The following is an 18781-nucleotide window of genomic DNA, read 5'->3' on the forward strand; positions in this document are numbered from 1 at the left end:
GTAGGGAAAAATATTTTATTATTTATGTCTTTAGTTACTGTTAACTCAAGAGGAATTTATGTAATTAAAATGGATTTAGGTTTAATTTTATTACGAAGCATAAGGGAAAGTGACATGAGTATGTTATAATTTAGTGTAATATTAATTTTCTACCTGAGAATCATTAACAGTAATAGAACACAAAATATTCTATTTTAATACGTAGGATGTATTTATGTTAAATTATATTCCATATACATCAATTATTTGTATATATTATTAAATTGAATACTCCATAATAAAAAATATGTAACGTACTATAGGAATTATTATATATATATATATATTTATATATATATATATATTTTTTTTTTCAAACTTATATTAAAATTAAAGACTAAACAACCGTGTAAAAGGAATAATTAGCATTAGATTTATGTGCAGAAAATAAAACGTGTAGTTTTGTAAATAAGGATGTTTTATGACACGTGAAGAAATACTTATATTTTAATTTCTCTGTTCTTCATAATTTAATGTTTAAGCTCAGTCTATTAGATTTAATTATAAGTTGATGTATAAATGTTATAAATTAGGAAAATTTTTTACTCTTATTAAAACTGAAAAAAAAACAGTTAATTTCACTTAAACGCCAATTACTCTAGTTGGTTAAGAATTATTCATAATTACATTAACTATTTGTATATTTATTTGTCTAAATATATAACTAATTATTACTTCTGAAACAAGCTAAGCTTTATTATACTTGAAAGAAGATTGCTGTAATGAAAACAAAAAATCACGTAATTTTTTCTCATATTAATAGGTTCATTAAATTACAAATGTTTTATTTTGTGATAATAATAAAAGAATAGTACACCAGTTTTATGATCAAATAGGGGTAATTTACGGCCAACATTTAAAATATTTAATTGAAATTATATGCAGAAAAGTATTTTTGTTTTTATATATTCTTATCGCTTAAGTTTTCTATACATAATGAAAAAGACAAAATATAAAATTTTATAAAATATGTTTTTGTTCATAATTAACACATTTAATTTTTTTCGATTAAAATAATTAACTTTAAACGAACATTTAAAATTTTCATTATAAACTACAATGCTATATTGAATGTTTGCGTGAAAAATATAAAACAACGGGTTATAATGATGTCGTTTTAAAAATATAACGATTTCAATTATGTGCCAAATCTTATTAATACATCTTTACTACGATGTGGGTTCGTTTAAAAAGTTAAACTAATTTTTTTTTCATATGTTTTGCCTCCAATCTCTTATAAATCTTTGAAGAAAACAAAACTTGTTAACAATTAAAAACGTTTTGTATTGCATTTTGCAGTTTACGTTGTGAATGATTCTATACTGTCGTACTTTTAAATGATGAACATACAAAGAAATTATGAAATTAATCGACCAAAGTTTCAATTAAATTTTACAAAAGCCATTAAATATTAAATTAACCTACATTTCCACTGTAATACCATAGATAATTTAAGTCCGAATAGGCGTATATAAAATGTTGGCAAATTGTTGAAATAATTGTGCCAATTGTATTGTTCATATCGTGAAAAGTTATTGAATGTCTGGGCTAATAAAAAATGGCAGACGCACGCACACACGCGCACACACACACACACACACACACACACACACACACACACACACACACACACACATATTGTAAGATATTTTTCACGGGCAGTATCGACGTAATAGAATAAACGATTCGGCACGTAGCCCAGGCTCGGCGCGAAAAATTTATAAATCACAGTGGGATTAATCCTAGCGACAAATTCACGATAAATGTCTTTGAATGACGATAGTAATCGAGCAGCGACGGTTTGGGCTCGCAAGCTCGACTTTTCATCAAGGCCTCTTAAATAAGCGCCTCTTAAAACGTTTAGGCTCGAGCAGTGGCGCACGAGCGGCGCATAAATTTTGGCGCGATCGCATTTTTTCCGCCAGGTTGCGTAGGCTTCGACCCGGGAATCGGGGGAATAATATTGCCGGGGCCGTTCGCGGAATGCGCGATTTCGAAAATAGTCGCGAGGCTGTTCCGACCGTGGACCTCATTCACCCACGCATGATCGAAATAGCACTTTTGCTCTTACCAAAGTGGCTATCCTGAAAAAGCGGCCAGATATCAACGTCGGTGAGCTTTCATTGACGATGGCTCGACTTGTCTCGATAGCGTCGCGTGGTTTCGTTGGTTATTGCGTTTTGGCATGGCGGGGTAAGGATTTGAATTTAGCCCGCCTCTTGAAAAGTTCGAAAGGTAATGTCGACGCCCCTGTGTCACAGGTTCGTCGTACTTTCCTTCCCTTCCATCGATTATCTATTTGCAAGCAGATATATCGAAAAACGATGGATTAAAGCGCATGCGCGCCTGCTATGTAAGCTTCGTTTTTAATAATAGCGCGTTATAATTTAAATGGTACTTTATTAAGTAATGGGAATGCATCGTTTCGATACTTGTTGGGATATCCAATAATGGCAGCATTGTTAAACGTATGAGATAAATTTCACTTTAATGGCACATATATTAAGTTAAAAAATTCTATTTCTTCTCTGGAGCATTAATATAATAATGTCGAATCCGAGGCTAAATATTTCAAAGCTCTTCACTCTCGCTGTGAGAATTTCTTCAAGAAATATCTGAATAATATCTCTTGCTAAATATAATTCGGTATCCAGCAAATATTATTGGCATATTAAAACGATCGCAGGGCCAGTGCATTTTAAAAGCTCAATTAATAATTCGAATTTTCACGTAATGTCATAAATGTTGATAAAAAAAAAAAAAAAAAAAAAAATCTGATACGAATTAATATTACGAGAGAGGGTTATAATAAGATTTAGCAAATATATTGTTTTATTTAGTTATAGAATTCTATATACAAATTTTTAGAATTTATATAATTTTTTATGTAAAATACGTATTCGTGAGCGGTATTTGACTACATCATTGCTTTATAATTTAAAATAATTGCTTTCAATTTATATTCAATATATTATACAATTATTCATTAACATAATATCCAAAGTACATTCGGATTAAATTATTACATCATAGTAAATAATATTGGAGATTACAAATTAAAATACATAACGATCCAATGATACATATGATTAATAAGATTAATATGATCAATAAGATATTCAGTAAAAATACTTGATAGTGAAAGTTATTTTAAACATGGTAAAATAAAGTAGGATTTCAAATTATAATTATTCATAATACATCAATAATTTATTTTTTACAAATTATATTAGAAACAGTATTCTGAAATAAATTAATAAACATAATGAATATTGTTTAACCATTATCGACTGTTTCAATTTAATATTTTATTAAGTTTATGATTATGCTTTAAGGAAATAAAATGTTTTCCATGTTCTCAAACAACACGCATTGTAGTTATGCGAATAATTCTAAAATTATCACTTCGATCATTAAAATGTTTTTAATCGCGAAAACTAGTTTTTATGTTTCAAACGAATGAGTTTGAAAATTTTTTCCAACTAAAGTAATATATTTGAAAGCATTAGATGCAGTTTCTATATGAGTTGTTTTGGATTTTAGTTTGCCGATGAAATAATGACTTTAAATAACGATGATAAATTTGATTTTAAAAATCATCATTTGATCTTACATGTTATTCTAGATAATTACGAGCAGAGATTGATTCGATCAACTTCGTTATTTTACCGTATTTTTATTTGGAAAATACAATAAAGCAAATAATCTATATTTTATACTATATACATTCGGGTTGTCTAATTAGCCGATGAATCTTCTCTTGAAAAGAAATATTGTTTCTGAATGGGTAAAGATATCGATGTTATTATTTGTCCTTTTAAATATTTTGAATTTCAAAGTATCGACGTAATAATAAAGTAAGGAAATCAAATAGTAATTCGTAGAAGTTAAATATACGAAAGAGCGGTACTTTATTGAATTTATTTAACGGACGTTTAATATTTTTAAATACATTTAAATTTTCAGTGAAATCTTATAAATCAGGTTTATTTTATCTAGTTAGTACGACCTCTGAATTCTCTTGGACTTGGCTAACTAATTCAAAACTATTTATTAGGTGACGAATTTTTCAAAAATGCAGTTGTTACAGTTAGAATATTTTTAAAAAATGGTTGATATAATTTGTTATGCTATGTAGAAATCTTCCTGAAAAGTGGAGTAAATAACTTTTTTTATTAAAATTTTTAAACTATTAAAATTTTAGATTATTTCATGTTAGCAAACAATCATTAATTGTTAAATATTAAAAAAAAATAAAAAATCAATAGTTTGTTGTTAATTTCTACGTCTCTATTTATCAAACTATGAGTATTTTATTTTTTTTTATCGGCTGGCTTTTTGTTTGGTGTGATTCACATCATGTTTTAAAATTATGAATACAAATCTATTTTATTTAATAACAAAAATTTCGTTGTTTATTTGCGATAAAACACAAATTAATTTGTACATATAATAGATTTGATTTCATTGCTGTACTATTAATAATATCAATTTGTTCTATATTATGTTTATAAATAACTTTCTTAATATAAAGTTCTCTTAAAGATCACAATGTTTAAATTATTTCTTTGTAATGCAATCTATTTAAGTAAAATAAATCATTACAACGGCTCTATATAATATAAAAGATATGTAATTAAATAATAATATTTAATGTTAAAATTGTTCACCGAATTCTTTGTTAATTGTGAAAAAAAAATATATATAAATTTTATTCGCATTAACGAGAAAAGTTTTACAATCTATTTTATTTTAGTATTTTATTGCGGATTATTATTTGAAGAATAAAAAATATCTGATTTTTTTTAGGATTTCAAAATAGATATCGAATAAAAAAGATTAAGTATTAGCATTTTGTTAAAACTGTAAAATGGCTTGAGAAAGTGAATTAAATAAATTAATGAAAATTACAGTGAATTTCGAAAATCAATTTTTACTATTTTTTAGTTAAATAAATTCTCATTATGTTTAATCACAATGTAATTAGTTAATTTTGTGAATGTGAAATTATCCAAGTATAGTAAGTAAATTTGTCTTAAATTGATTAAATTAAATTAAATCAAATTAAATATCTAATAGAGAAGTACATTCTTAACGATGAAATAGACAATTGAAATTATTGCTCTTTTTGTTCGCCTATAAGCTTGTTATGAAAAATAATAAATGTAATATAAAATGGTACCTTAAATATATATATTAAATATATATATATATATATATATATATATATATATATATGTGTGTGTATACACGCACACACACACGCACACGCACACGCGCACACACGCACACACACGCGCGCGCACACACACACACACGCGCGCGCACACACACACACAAGCGCGCGCGCGCGCACATGTGGATATATAATAATTTTATTCTTAACAATTAAACTTACATTTATGAATATTTATCATCAACATCGTCAGTTACTTCTGTTGCTTTATACATGTCGTAGAAAAAATATTAATAATAATGTCATTTACGAGATTTCTCAAAGATTACATTATTTAATGATGATACTAATGTAAAAATAAACTTTTATCGTATACTCAAATAAAAGATTTAGTAGATGCCATAAATAAATACCGTAATTAAAAAATTATATAAATTCACTAACTCAAAATGTTAAAGTAGAAGGTAATTCGTATAACAGTATGAAATAAGCGAGCGCAGAAAGAAAAGGAAGACGGAAAAGATGAAGAGATTATCATTAAGTCACACGAGCATTTGACTAATAATTGTAAAACAACCAATAATCTTGTAATAATGATGAAAGAAGTAACATCTTGATAAGTGACAACTTCATAATTGTCACAAAATAAAGTGTCTGATATACTGAGCGATCAAGGTGCGAATTGAAAATTAAGGAAGGGTAGAAGAAAGTAGGTGGCAGGCGAAAAGGTATGCAGTGAATTTTGTAGGCACTCAGCTGGCCCCCAAGGGGACTCTAATTTACAATTATGAGCTTAAAGCGAGACAGATAATTCGACGAGCGACCAGCTTTCTTCCTGTATCTCGCAATCATTCAACGGAAGCTTTGCGGTTCTTACGTCTACGGACAGATAAGCGGTCACGGTGTGATATACTATACGAGGTGGGGGTGACAGTTGACACGACCGTGACCAGGAATATGAACGCAGACGGGAGCATGTGTTTGAAGTTTAGTGGGGCTTTGAAAGTAGGTATTCGCGAAAATGTCTCGTCGGATTTTCATCGTGACAGTAGCAAGTGGAATTAAAGGGCTAATGGCTTATCTAGTGAAAGACAATGCAGATTTTCTTGGCTAAATTTGCGTCAGTATTATAATTATTTGAGTGATGTGAAGTTTGATGATGTGCATGACTTTGTAATATCTTTGAAAATTTGTAACATTGAGATTGTAAGATATTGGGAAGGTAATGTGCAGTACTGTTTTGAATGTATTTTCAGCAATATAAGGATGACTGATGTTTATATATTAACGAATTCATGAATATCACATTAATCAACTTACTTTATTAACGTCATAATAGTATAACAATGTTATTATCATATAAATATATATTTTTCCACAGATAATTATTAATTTTGGCATAGTTATATATAAACTGTGAAATGTCGAGTTATCGCTTATATTTCTTAAAATATGCATATTTATTCTTGCATATGAAATAGATTATAAAAAAAGTATGTTTATAATATTAACAGTTGCAATTTTGTATTGTTGACGCGCCAAATAAATAATTAAAGTATAATCAATTACGTTGTAATTTAATAAGCAGATTGAAAGATCGTTTAGAAAATATTATAATACTGATTCGATGATTTTTTTTTCTTTCGGCTTCATCCAGGTTCATGGCAATGACACTATAATTTAATTAATATGACAATTCAGTAGAGCTCTTAAATAGTATATTGGCTATTCGTTCGAAAAATTTCAAAAGCATCAAATAATTATGTAATTAAATAATGTATAGTAGTACATAAAGTCGGCATTATTGTTTACAATAGAATAATATTCATTTAGTTAACGATACCTACAGAGGGTTGTGCAGGTAACTGTAATAATATTAGGTGGTTCAATGGTACAAGTCGCAGCCTTCCTCAAACTATATAATTTTAATTATTATTTCATGTTGATAGTTACTTAAAATGAAATGCTACATATTAGCAAAATAGTTAAAATTTTTATCGAAAAGCAGTAACATTAAATAAAGGTACGTTATCTACATTAATTATTACGATTAAAGTTATGTGGTATTATCGATCAATTCTAGATCGAGTCGGTTGCTGTGATAAAATAACAAATGATAATGGAAATATTAATAATAAGCTGAATAATCCTAGTTTTCCTTTTCTATTAAATACAGAATATTTACGAGTAATTTGGCATTGAAGCTTATACAATGTATTCTCTTATATTCAAATATAATACAGGATGATATTATTAAAAAATATTTATTATGTATATATATTTTTAAAATATTATATACGACCTTGGCTCGAAGATTAAAGAAAAGGTTTTGTAGTTGAAAATACATTTATCGTGCAATATATTATTTTCTTGAAATTATTAAAGATTTATTTAGTTGGAAATAAAAAAAAAATATAATTCTTTATATACCTTATTTTGATGTGCGTAGTACGTATAGGAGGAAGGCGAATAAGGAAAACGATAGAAAGGGATGAGAAGTGGGAGAGGGAGAGAGAGAGAGAGAGAGAGAGAGAGAGAGAGTGTGTGTGTGTATATAATGAGAAATAAGGGAAAAGTGATAGAGCATTTGAAATTGACTCTACAAACGTTAATTTTTGTAACTTTTTTCGAAAACGTATTAATTTAATTTATACAAATCATTTTGTGAATTGAGAGAATAAGCTTATTTCATCTAAATTTGTATGTAACTTTTATTTATAATTACTTTATAATTTATCAAATTACACTAAGATATTTTGTTTAATATAGCAATTGATTAAACGGTTAGATTCTAATTTTGAAAATGTTTTCACAGCGAATAATCCCAATCTATAATATTTGAAATTATTTTTTTCAATTAAATAAAATTTTCATAAAGTATTATAATACATAAAGTCATCAAATATTTCGTATGGATATATCGAGACAATATAAAATACCATTTTTATTTAGTTTTATTAAATTGTATATTTATATTCAGATTGTAATAAAAAATTCAACAGTCAAATTTAATTAAAAATTCAAGTATGTATATTTTATATATATTTAATTTTACTTTTTTTGGCAATTGTTTATCATAATATGAACAATTACGAAAAAAATAATTTTACTCGTTTTTATGAAATTTTTGTAAAACGTTTAATGGAAAACAGCTTCAATATTTTAATTATAAAATATGTACGTTAAACAATTATCTAAAATATTAGTTTGCTATTGTTTTTCTATTATTTCTATAACATTTTACCGTTTATAGTGATTTTTTTGTTTTTGTATTCTAGTAATAATAGTCGAGTATTATTAAAACATGTAGATTAATGTTTATAAATTGAAATAATTTAAATTTTATATCTTTATATATATACCGTTCTATTTGAATAATAATTAAAGAGGAAATTTTCCCTATTAAAATGTGTTAAATACAACATTGTATTTATTATTATTCTTTTATTACTATTTTACGAATGATAATTATTAATAGAAAAAATACTTCCTTAAATTGCATCTTCCAACAATGCATATATTTGAAAGTAGTATAAAATGAAATTATTAAAACAATAATTATTATTAATGCAGGGTATTAGGAAAAATAAGTTAAACATTACTTGTATTTTTACAATTTATCTCTGTCAATAATAAGTGTACAATTTTATTAATTCTTGTAAATAAATATTTAATAGACTTATATAAGTATATCTTTGCTTCATAGCTTTTGAAATAACATTCTATTAACATAACATGCAATATAACGTTATATAAAACGAGATCCCAAAAAATTTTGATGAAAAATATCAACATTAATATTTATTTTCGAAATGACAATTGTATAATCCTCGATAAAGTTCTAATGAATTGCAGTCAATTTAATGATTTGTATAACATTTACAATTTTACATTAAATAAAATTTCTCTTTTCCTTTAGTAAATAGATTTTATCTTATTAACATCCATCAATTTTTTTGACATTTTCTAATTAATTTATTTAAAGTAAAAGTGTAGATAAATCATTATATTGGGACTGATAATTCACAAACATTTACAGTTTTATCCTTTCGCTTTAATAAATTACAGAAAATTATTACACCTTATTATATTTTCGAATTAGTTATTAAATAAATTTTCATTTGAAAAGTTGCATAAAAAATAACGATTTAATTTAAAGTCTTAAATTGTTTTTGTTTCTGATGTATGTATATTATGAAGATATAATAAAAATACTTTGGAAATTAGAATACTTAGACTTTTCTGTTGTAATGCCATAATTTCCAAGACAAACTATAAAAAGAAAAAGACAAAGAGTTTTACTATATTTTTTATTTTTTATTTATTTTTTTTTTATAACTGTCGCATCTATGGATGAATGTTAATTATTAAAATTATAACTTGATATTATCGATATTAGATGAAAAATCTATTGATAAATAAAAACTTTTCTCACTTGATTGCCAATAAAGTGAAAAATAGTTTATTAACCTAGTTAAAGATAAATTTATATTATATTATTTAATTTAGTTATTAATTGAATAGAGTGATGTAAGTATTAAATAATAATATTGAATGAAATTTCGGCCTTTAGTCGATTGTTTCTCCATAGCAATTTATGCAACTTTACAGTTTCATTTAACTCGAACAAACCTAGCTATGGTACATACACTATGCATTTTATACTCTTTTGATATGGAATGTTATTTCTCTTCTTTCATTCGCCTAATGAGTTGTGTATTACGTTATGAGAGAAGCGAATAGTCTTTTAAGAATATATTGTCGTCAGATTTGAAAGTCAACGAGCGAATTTACATCGTTTCATCCAATCGACGCACTTTCGATAAGAATCTCTGTATATACGTATATTGAAATGAAGGAAAAATAGGATAATCAACCATATTTTCTCGCGTGTACGTTCTTACGTAAAAACTTTCTTTATATTAATTTGATTACCTTTCAACTTTTTTTATCCTTCCAAACAGATGTTATAAATATATCATAAATCTGAAGATTCTTGCATGGCAAGATGTTTACGATTTTCACAGTTTATCTTTCATGATTTTTTCATTTATTTACAAATTTATTGCAAGCATCTTATTTATTCTTCGGCATCGCTTGCTTTACCTGCAATATACTCGATTTCATATAACTGGATATATCTATAATTAATTTATGGGATTTTCTTTTTTTGCAAATAGTTAGATTAAACGTAGCTCTCCGAAATATTCAAGCTATTTACATATTGGAATGTCAGAATGCATTTAAAAACTAATTTTCACTTCTATAATTATTTACACGTATTGAAAAATGTCAAAGTACAGTAAGAGAAAGTAAAAAGTTTTTGCCGTTTATAATAATTTCTAAATACGCAACTAACATTACATCTAATCGGTCCTAAATCTTGATTACTTATGGCTTCAAGAATATAAAAATTAGAATAAATGGCAACAAATAAACGCACTCTTAATTCTAAAAAACTTTATAATAAATTGAAATTTCATAACGAGGGTAAAACGAATGTTTGCCTTTATAATGCTCGGCAAATTATTAATTTTTCCCTAAATGCTAAGGTATCAGAATTATCTCAGTGAAGGAGACGAGAGAGTAAATTTTCAAACTGTTTCACCGACTCAAAACTTCATTACATGAAATTTCTTTTATCATCAAGTGTATTTCAATTGATTTAAAATTTCATTACTCGTATAATGAAATTTGCCAACAATTTATATAATTCAAATACTCGTGGACGACATTTCTTCTATCTCAATATATTGGTAAAATGTTTATTATGTTATCAATATGTGATTAGCATCCTACTATCTACTTTACCTACACATCGTTCCAATTATACGCACGTCATTGAAATACATTAATGGATAATAAGCTTGAAATTCTTTAACAAAACACTCGGCTTCTCAAAAGCAATAAATGCAATTATTATTAATAAAAAATATTGATCCCCCGTTTTTTTCCCATTTAACCTATGATATTTTTTTAACTGGAGAATTAATAAACGTAAAGTTGACTCGGTCGGTAATCTATCACTCTCCTGTCTCTCACAAAATCACAATTGTCTGAAGTTGAAATTGCGAAGATTTTTGCATTACACGCCAGCAAGCAATTTTAAAATCTCCAACATTGAATCAAACTAATCAGATAATGTTCTCCCTTTCGTAACATCTTCGTTTCTCTCTCACGCTCTCCCCACGTGTGGCCTTAAATAAAAGTAAACTAGCTGGCGCACAGATTTGATCATCTGAAAACGAAGAGGAGGACCATAATGAGGCTGAGGGTTGTCGTATTCAGGACGCAGCTCGATGCCCGGTCGCAGTTGAGGGTGTCACGGTGATAGAACGTCGCCGGAGGATGTTCATCGCCTGGCTTACATTTCTCGTTGCGCAGCATGAACTCTTCCTGCGAATGTGACGTGATTTTCAATTTATTTGGTCGAAACTTGCACTTTTTCTTATTATTTATAAAATTAATTTAATCGTACGTAAGATTTGGAAGGCCTTTAATAATTTAAATACTAACTATCAATAATAAACATTAACTTGAAAGCTAAACAATGAAACTTTTAGTTTACATATAGTAATATTTCTTTAGGATGGTGATCTAATTATATATATTTTCCAGTGAAAATTCTAAACTAAACTTTTGCAAACAATTTTCGTGTAATTTGTGTAAATAAAATACCCTATGCATTTGCAATTTATCAAACTATTTATATAGTCGAAAGGGATGAAAAACATATTTTTAGTCTTGTATGGAAAGAATTATATTTGTACATTAAATGTACATAGAAAGTTGTCCGAAACATTTTAATTAGTCTTTTTTTTATTAATGTATCTTAAACGAATAGTAAAAGAATTAAATAGCGACTTACGTCGCAGCAATGTTATATAAAGTTTTTATAAAGCTTAGAGTTATAAGATAGTATATACTACTAATTGTTTAATATTATTAATTATAATCTTATTTAATTATTTTTTATTTGATAAAACTAGCAGTAATTTAAAAATCATAAATAAAATTACACACAATAAAATTTATAATTATACTTATTTTTTAAATGAAATAAATTTAATTAAAAAATTTCGACAAAACGTATAAAGGCGAAGCAAACGCTTTTTGATGTCTTTTATTTCGGTATTATTTTTCTTTTCTTTTCATTTCTTTCGAAACACACGACTGCTGCATATTGAAACCAAAAATTCATAAGATGGTTAAGCGATTATATGGCTTATTTGTCTTATTTATTGCTTATTTGCGCATTTCAAGTAATTATAACTAAAAATTATTAAAACATTTAAGATTGTAAAATTTCTTGTAAATGGAAGGTCGGAACAGACTAGCTCTGAGCACATCTGCCTCTTTTATCAAACAAAATTTCCAGCAGTTTAACAATCGATATCCAATAATCAATCCAAATAATGCCTACCATTGAAGGTTAAAAATCTCCATCTTGTCATTCATTAAAGTCAGTCATAAATAAGAGAAAATGGCGAATCGCTGATTTGTCGATACGCGCTAGCTAAGTAAGCTTAAGACGAAGGAGAGTGATCAAAAGGAAAAAGGTCTCATAAAGACCAATAGGGTGAACGGATTTATCACCTGGCAAAGGTCTCGGCATGGTGGGCAAATCAGGGCGCCCTTGTGAAGCCACTCGTTCTGCATTATCCTGATGGCGATCTCTTGGCCAGCGTGGTAACACGTGTACGTGTAATTCGTGACCTGCGGAGCACAATTGCCAAGGTATAAAGATAGAAGATGTAGGAGGTTGTTTAGTTAAGCTGCGAGTACGATCACGCAGATTAACCGCGAGAATTTGTGAATAACGCAATGATCTCGATAATGTGACGAAGGACGATGTGATAAATTTAATTGCGTAGAGAATTAATTGCTGTGGCCTATGTACATCTTATGCATTTGTCTCTTTCTTTTTGTGCCAATAATTTTGAAGTGATTTAGCGGTCTTTTCGGTTGAAGCTTTAACGATTATTTTACTCTAGTTTTTACCGTGATAACTTTAATTTAATCGGACACTCAATTACAAATAAATTGATAAGATATAAAAAATAAGGGAGTTTTTAAATAAACAGTAACTTAATTTCAAACGTGATGTCAATTTTTCGATTCTTCTTAGTATTTAAAAGATCGTAGCATAACGCGATATTTCAATCATTAAAATTAAATGAAAAAATTATGTATTAATAAATTTTAATAAGTCAAATAGAAATGTTTTTATAAATAATTGAACTCGATCTTGCCAGTTATTCTAAATTGTATATACAATATTTATGGTATTTAGCGGTTTATTAATGCACAAGATAAATATTTTATTTCTATTTATTTCAATGAATAAATTACGTTAAGCATAGTTTAAACATTGCATTTTATGTGAATTTATTTTAAAATCAAGTATTTTATGTAAAATATGAAATTCAGTAAAATTATGGTATAATATTAAAATATTAATATAAACAAGTTCAATATGTGCATACGTTTAAGTTTTAAAATACGCATGCGATTAAATATTATTATTATATTTGTGAATAGTTGTATATTTTCTGAAATGCTATTCGACAGTTTTCTCGACGATGTATCGTACTTTACGTATTCCTGTTCCCGAAAAAAGAACTTGGGGGTATTACTTGGGGTTGAATTGCAGTCATATTATTTGGTATTATTTCATGACAAAATACATGAAACGAGCCCCGGATAAGTGTATTAGTATTTTTCCACGATGCAGTCCCAATAAATTCCTTAGCTATTTATGAATAAGCTAACGTAGGTGTTGTAAAACAATATTTCAATAATCCCCTCATCGTTAGTACACAAATCAGGCAGGAATTCAACAAAGATAAAATAATCTAACAGCATCGGTAAAATGAGAGTCTCGTCACCAACAATCGGCGCAACAACGACAATATACAATCGGTTTGCCATTATCGCATTATTACAAACCATAATATGTAGCCGTCCAGCCTCGCACTTGTATTGGTAGCACCCGGAGCCCCAGTGCTGCCATTGTCGCACCTGTTTGCACGTTCTCTCTTCCCACATCTGATTTGTGTGGTCGAAGCATCGAGATTTACCACCATACCTCTCCAAGGCGAAGTTTTTTTGCGGATCTATCGACAGAGAGACATCGGTGTAAGTTATTTAGACATTATTATTTATTCCTTATTCTTAAATTAACGGTAGCGCGGTTAGACTTGACTGACTCCATTATGGGAATGGATATTAAAATGCTAAGAAGATGTAGGCTTAATAAGATTAGATATTACATTATCATCGGCATTGAGTCAGTGATTGCACGATATAATATAATGGAGATAACGATATGGCAATAAGAATCGATAATTGTATGTGCAAAAGTGAAATATTGAGATTATGAGTACGAGTTAAGTATTTGTGAATTAATTTACGGAAAAATTTTTTCATGTTTGTTTCAAGTTTCTATAGTTTTAAGTGAACATCTAATAAACTGTCCATATGTGAAAGAAATATTTAAGGGAAGAGAAAGCTATATAGTAAGTATCAGGGCGGTTTGTAAATATAATCGTTAAGAGCTCATAAGGAAACTGCTACGTATGTGTGCTACGTGCAATGGGTGTATCGTGCCTCTCTCTCTCTCTCTCTCTCTCTCTCTCTCTCTCTCTCTCTCTCTCTCTATCATTTTATATTTGAATTGTTTCTTTGGGATAGTTCTTTAGATGGCTATGACTTTAGGAAAGTGTATCGATACAGTATTTCCCAATTGTTAAAAATTATCTTTACTCACGTGGATTGTTGTCCTCGTAAAGGCAGTGCGAGCCACGAACAACTGTGTTGTTGGCCCTCCAGGTGAATTCCTGGTTGTAAGGGCAGTAATCTGCGAGAGAGATCGAACCACCGTAATACTCTTCCCGGCCCCGCGGAACGTTCGGGATCCAATCAAAATTCTAGAGAAATTGTTACGTGTGCAGTTAAATACATTGTGATTGCATTCACAGTTAATTAAAGCTTCAAATCAACTGTGTATTTGTAATTGGAATATTTGTTTTTAAGAAACATGAGTTTAAACAGAGTTCGTTATTTCAGTACAATTTTATCGAGAAGATTATTAGTAAACAGGTATCATTTCACCAGTATTAAATAAAATAATTTTTTTTATGAAAACTTGCATCACTATTTATTTAATTTATAAACCACATTAAGAATGTACGTTTTCACTTTTCTGAAAATACTGTTCACGATATCTCAATCTTTATATATGGGCAATTTTTATTAATAAAATATAAATATTGCTGTATCGAATATTTATGAGTATTGGACTTCACTTTTTATTGGAAGATTTATTTGCAATATACTGGTTCGTGAATCCGAAATTTTAGTCCAATAATTTTGAAATACTGTCAGAATTATATTAATCATAATTATTAATGGTCGAATACTTATTTCGTACAATTTTTATATAAATATTCAATCAGTTTAATTTTGTTGCAATTTACACTTGCACCTACTTTCGGAACTGAATTGATTTTTTAGCCTCAATATAACTGTAATTTTAATCGACCAAGAAAAATTAATTTCCTCTCGGCTCGATCAATGCTAGCTTTATTATTTATTTGCAGAATAAAATTTTATTCTGCAAGTTTTATGTACATACATTGCACGAGCGAACGAACCTGATATTGCTTAGGCAGCGGTTGCGGGTGTTCCACGAGGTTGCAAAGAGCGACGGAGCTTCGGTCGTCGGTGCATTCGGTTTGCAAAGGATCTCGCTTCACTTTATTGCAAAACGGATGAATGGATTTACCTCTGAAAAATTACGACATTGAAAGAAGAGGGCTTTCCAATTTTTAACTACTTATAAGTTTTTGTATCTTTTGTACATACGTTTCGTTATCCTTTCTGCGAAGCGGCAACCAACAATAAAATATTTATAGATTATATAGAATAAATTGTTAGTAAAGTGTCGAAGTATTACGTGGAAAGATTTATGGGCACTTGGATTTTAACCAAAATCGATAATTTATCAAGATTATTGTAAAAAATTTGCAAAGCACTTTTACGTATATAGAGAAAAATTAAATATTCCGAAAATATTATTACAAATAAATATTTCGATTGGTCGTAAGGGTTAATCGGAGCAAGTGCTTGTAATTATTCTGTTATTGTTATGTTTTGTTTTTGCTATTTTCGACTATTTACATTTAAAAATACTAAATACTCAATTAAAGTAGAGTAAATACTTTGAAGGACTTGTGAGTCAATAATTTATTTTCAATTAATAACGAAACAATAATTCACATTGAAAGTTATTTTATGCTTTATAGTTTAATAAAATTTGATCATTATATATTAAAGGATATTATAAGGAAATATTGTGCATACGATTTGGTTGGCATATTTAAACAAAAGATAATATTTAATTCTGTAATACTATTATTTACCCGTGGATTTAAAAGAATAAAATAAAAAGGATTTTCTTTGGAGGGTGTTGTACGAAGAATTTATAAGAGAATCTTCGCAAGAGAAGGAGAGAAAAATTTGAAAAAATATTTGATAGGTTATAAAATTCTAAACTATTGGAAAAATTGAAGTCATTGTTAAAATGTAGACAGCCTCTATTTTAGAAATAAGATGATAAACTTTTAATGATATACACGTGGGAATGAAGTAATAAAATCCCCTAAGTGAAGAAATGAAAAATCTTTCTCCTTCCTCCTACTGGCAATGTGAAAGATAGTTTGAACGTCTATAAAAAGAGTTTTTGCAACAGTTGTCATTATATTAGAAGGAATTATAGTTAAGTCAGTAGTTGAATTTGTTAGCAATAAATGAAAGTATTTCTTTGAATCGATACCGTCAACAGCATTTATATTATTCGTAATTTATAGATAAAGTTCACGGACACCTTCAGCTTACCGTCGCTATTCTATAGAATTAGTATGTAAGACGGCCATTAAAGCTAGGGATTCTGTAATCAATCGAAGTCAACGTACGATAACTTCGAGGACTTGGATACGATCCATTCTTTGCAGGACTTCATAGCAAAGTCGCAACCCAACTTCCTGCCCCAGCCGAGTTCCTGGGCCATCGAATAGTTGGCGCTGTACCAGCCAGTGTCCTCCATGAGCGCCAGGGTAATCCTCGAGTAGACGGGATTTTGGGTATGGGTGCCGGTCATCGCCTCATTCTGTACAAATACGACATGTGAAATATATGTCTTGGCAATCGATTAAAGGTCTCATTGGCCGTAAGTGATTTAAAGAGACGACGGCTTGATGGAACGGATTTGTCTGTCTCTCAAATAAATTCTCTCTCTCTCTCTCTCTCTCTCTCTCTCTCTCTCTCTCAGTATCTTACAGTATACTAGTGATATTTCTCTGCATCTAAAATACAGTGTATATATTTTTTATTGCTAAATTAGTCGAACCAATCAATCAATACGATTTACGTTAATTGCCATTTGAATTTAAATATCAAACTCATTTTTGCATAATCTCTTCTTTCCCACTCATTGTTACTGATTTATCATAATGTATCTAACACATCCAATATCTTGCGATAAATTCATTTTTATAATCAACTCGGGTACTACGGTCAATTGATTAAAATTTAATTCTTTATTATTATTATATTAATAATTTCGTATTTCTGTAGTGTACGAGTACTATATATAGTCAATAGTCTCGATTCCTCCAGTTTTTCAGACATTCTCTGTTAATTACCGAGTAAAGTTTTGTTCTTTAGGCTACATCAGTCTCCATTAATTATCTTTTTTTTACAACTCTCTCATTATTAAATAGATTTACTAAATTAACAAAACCATATTAATATATAGTCCAGAGTCCATTCGCGTTAAAGAATTGAATTTCGAAAAATAATAATATGAATAGAAGCATCAACGAACTTCAATCGAGTCATCATTTGTAAAGTTCAACTTTAATACTTTCTATTAAACGAAACGTAAAATATCAGATAAGAAACGGACAAGGAGCACAAGCCGCGTTATTTTTGAAAATATAATTTTCACAACGCTCCAGTTACTCTAACGAATATATTTAATAACATTAAGAGTTTGAGTAGCTTTGAATAAATTATTTCCAGCGACACCCTAATGAGAGAGATCCAAAGCCATAGACACTCATGAAAGGCATAAAATAAGTCCATGATAACGAATTAACGGTAATAATAATTTATCGGCTCACCTCGAAGACCCTCTTCTCCCAGTGCGTGAGAGCCGTGCCGTTCTCACCCTGATCTTCGAGTTCCGCGCCCTCCAGGTCTCGACATCCAAAGTGTGCCCGAACTTCGGCGCGCACTCGCGGCGTCACGATCATCTGCATCGAACGCCGGACGCTACCTCCGTGTACCTGCCAGCTATGTCTTATCACCGTGCGTATCGTATTGTCGCTCCATTGGTGGGTCTGTAACCTGAGAACGCAATGGTTCAGTTATTAGCACTTGGCCAAAATGGCTGTTGCTGCTTCTTCTCCCCTGTGATAATTAATGGACTAAGCCAGCGGCCCCATGGGAAACGTCTTACGGGAGTGTAAATAGTACGCGATGCTTATACCTTTTAAAGTTACA

At 29.0% G+C, this 18781-nt stretch overlaps 1 protein-coding gene across 1 annotated transcript in view; it reads right to left on the reverse strand.

The window, feature by feature from the left end:
• Nucleotides 1-11342: 11342 nt before the first annotated feature.
• The window catches only part of Invadolysin (leishmanolysin-like peptidase, invadolysin), a 43815-nt gene continuing 36376 nt past the window's right edge, over nt 11343-18781 (reverse strand). The window contains exons 5-11 of the mRNA XM_011506673.1: nt 18400-18625; nt 17191-17384; nt 15871-16003; nt 14985-15144; nt 14165-14331; nt 12812-12931; nt 11343-11611 (exon numbers count right to left, since the gene is read on the reverse strand). Of these exons, the coding sequence (XP_011504975.1) occupies nt 11450-11611; nt 12812-12931; nt 14165-14331; nt 14985-15144; nt 15871-16003; nt 17191-17384; nt 18400-18625 (1162 nt within the window). The 3' untranslated portion in view covers nt 11343-11449. The remainder of the gene's footprint in view (nt 11612-12811; nt 12932-14164; nt 14332-14984; nt 15145-15870; nt 16004-17190; nt 17385-18399; nt 18626-18781) is intronic.

Source organism: Ceratosolen solmsi, unplaced genomic scaffold, assembly GCF_000503995.2.
Source record: "Ceratosolen solmsi marchali unplaced genomic scaffold, CerSol_1.0 scaffold6, whole genome shotgun sequence".
Taxonomy (NCBI): domain Eukaryota; kingdom Metazoa; phylum Arthropoda; class Insecta; order Hymenoptera; family Agaonidae; genus Ceratosolen; species Ceratosolen solmsi.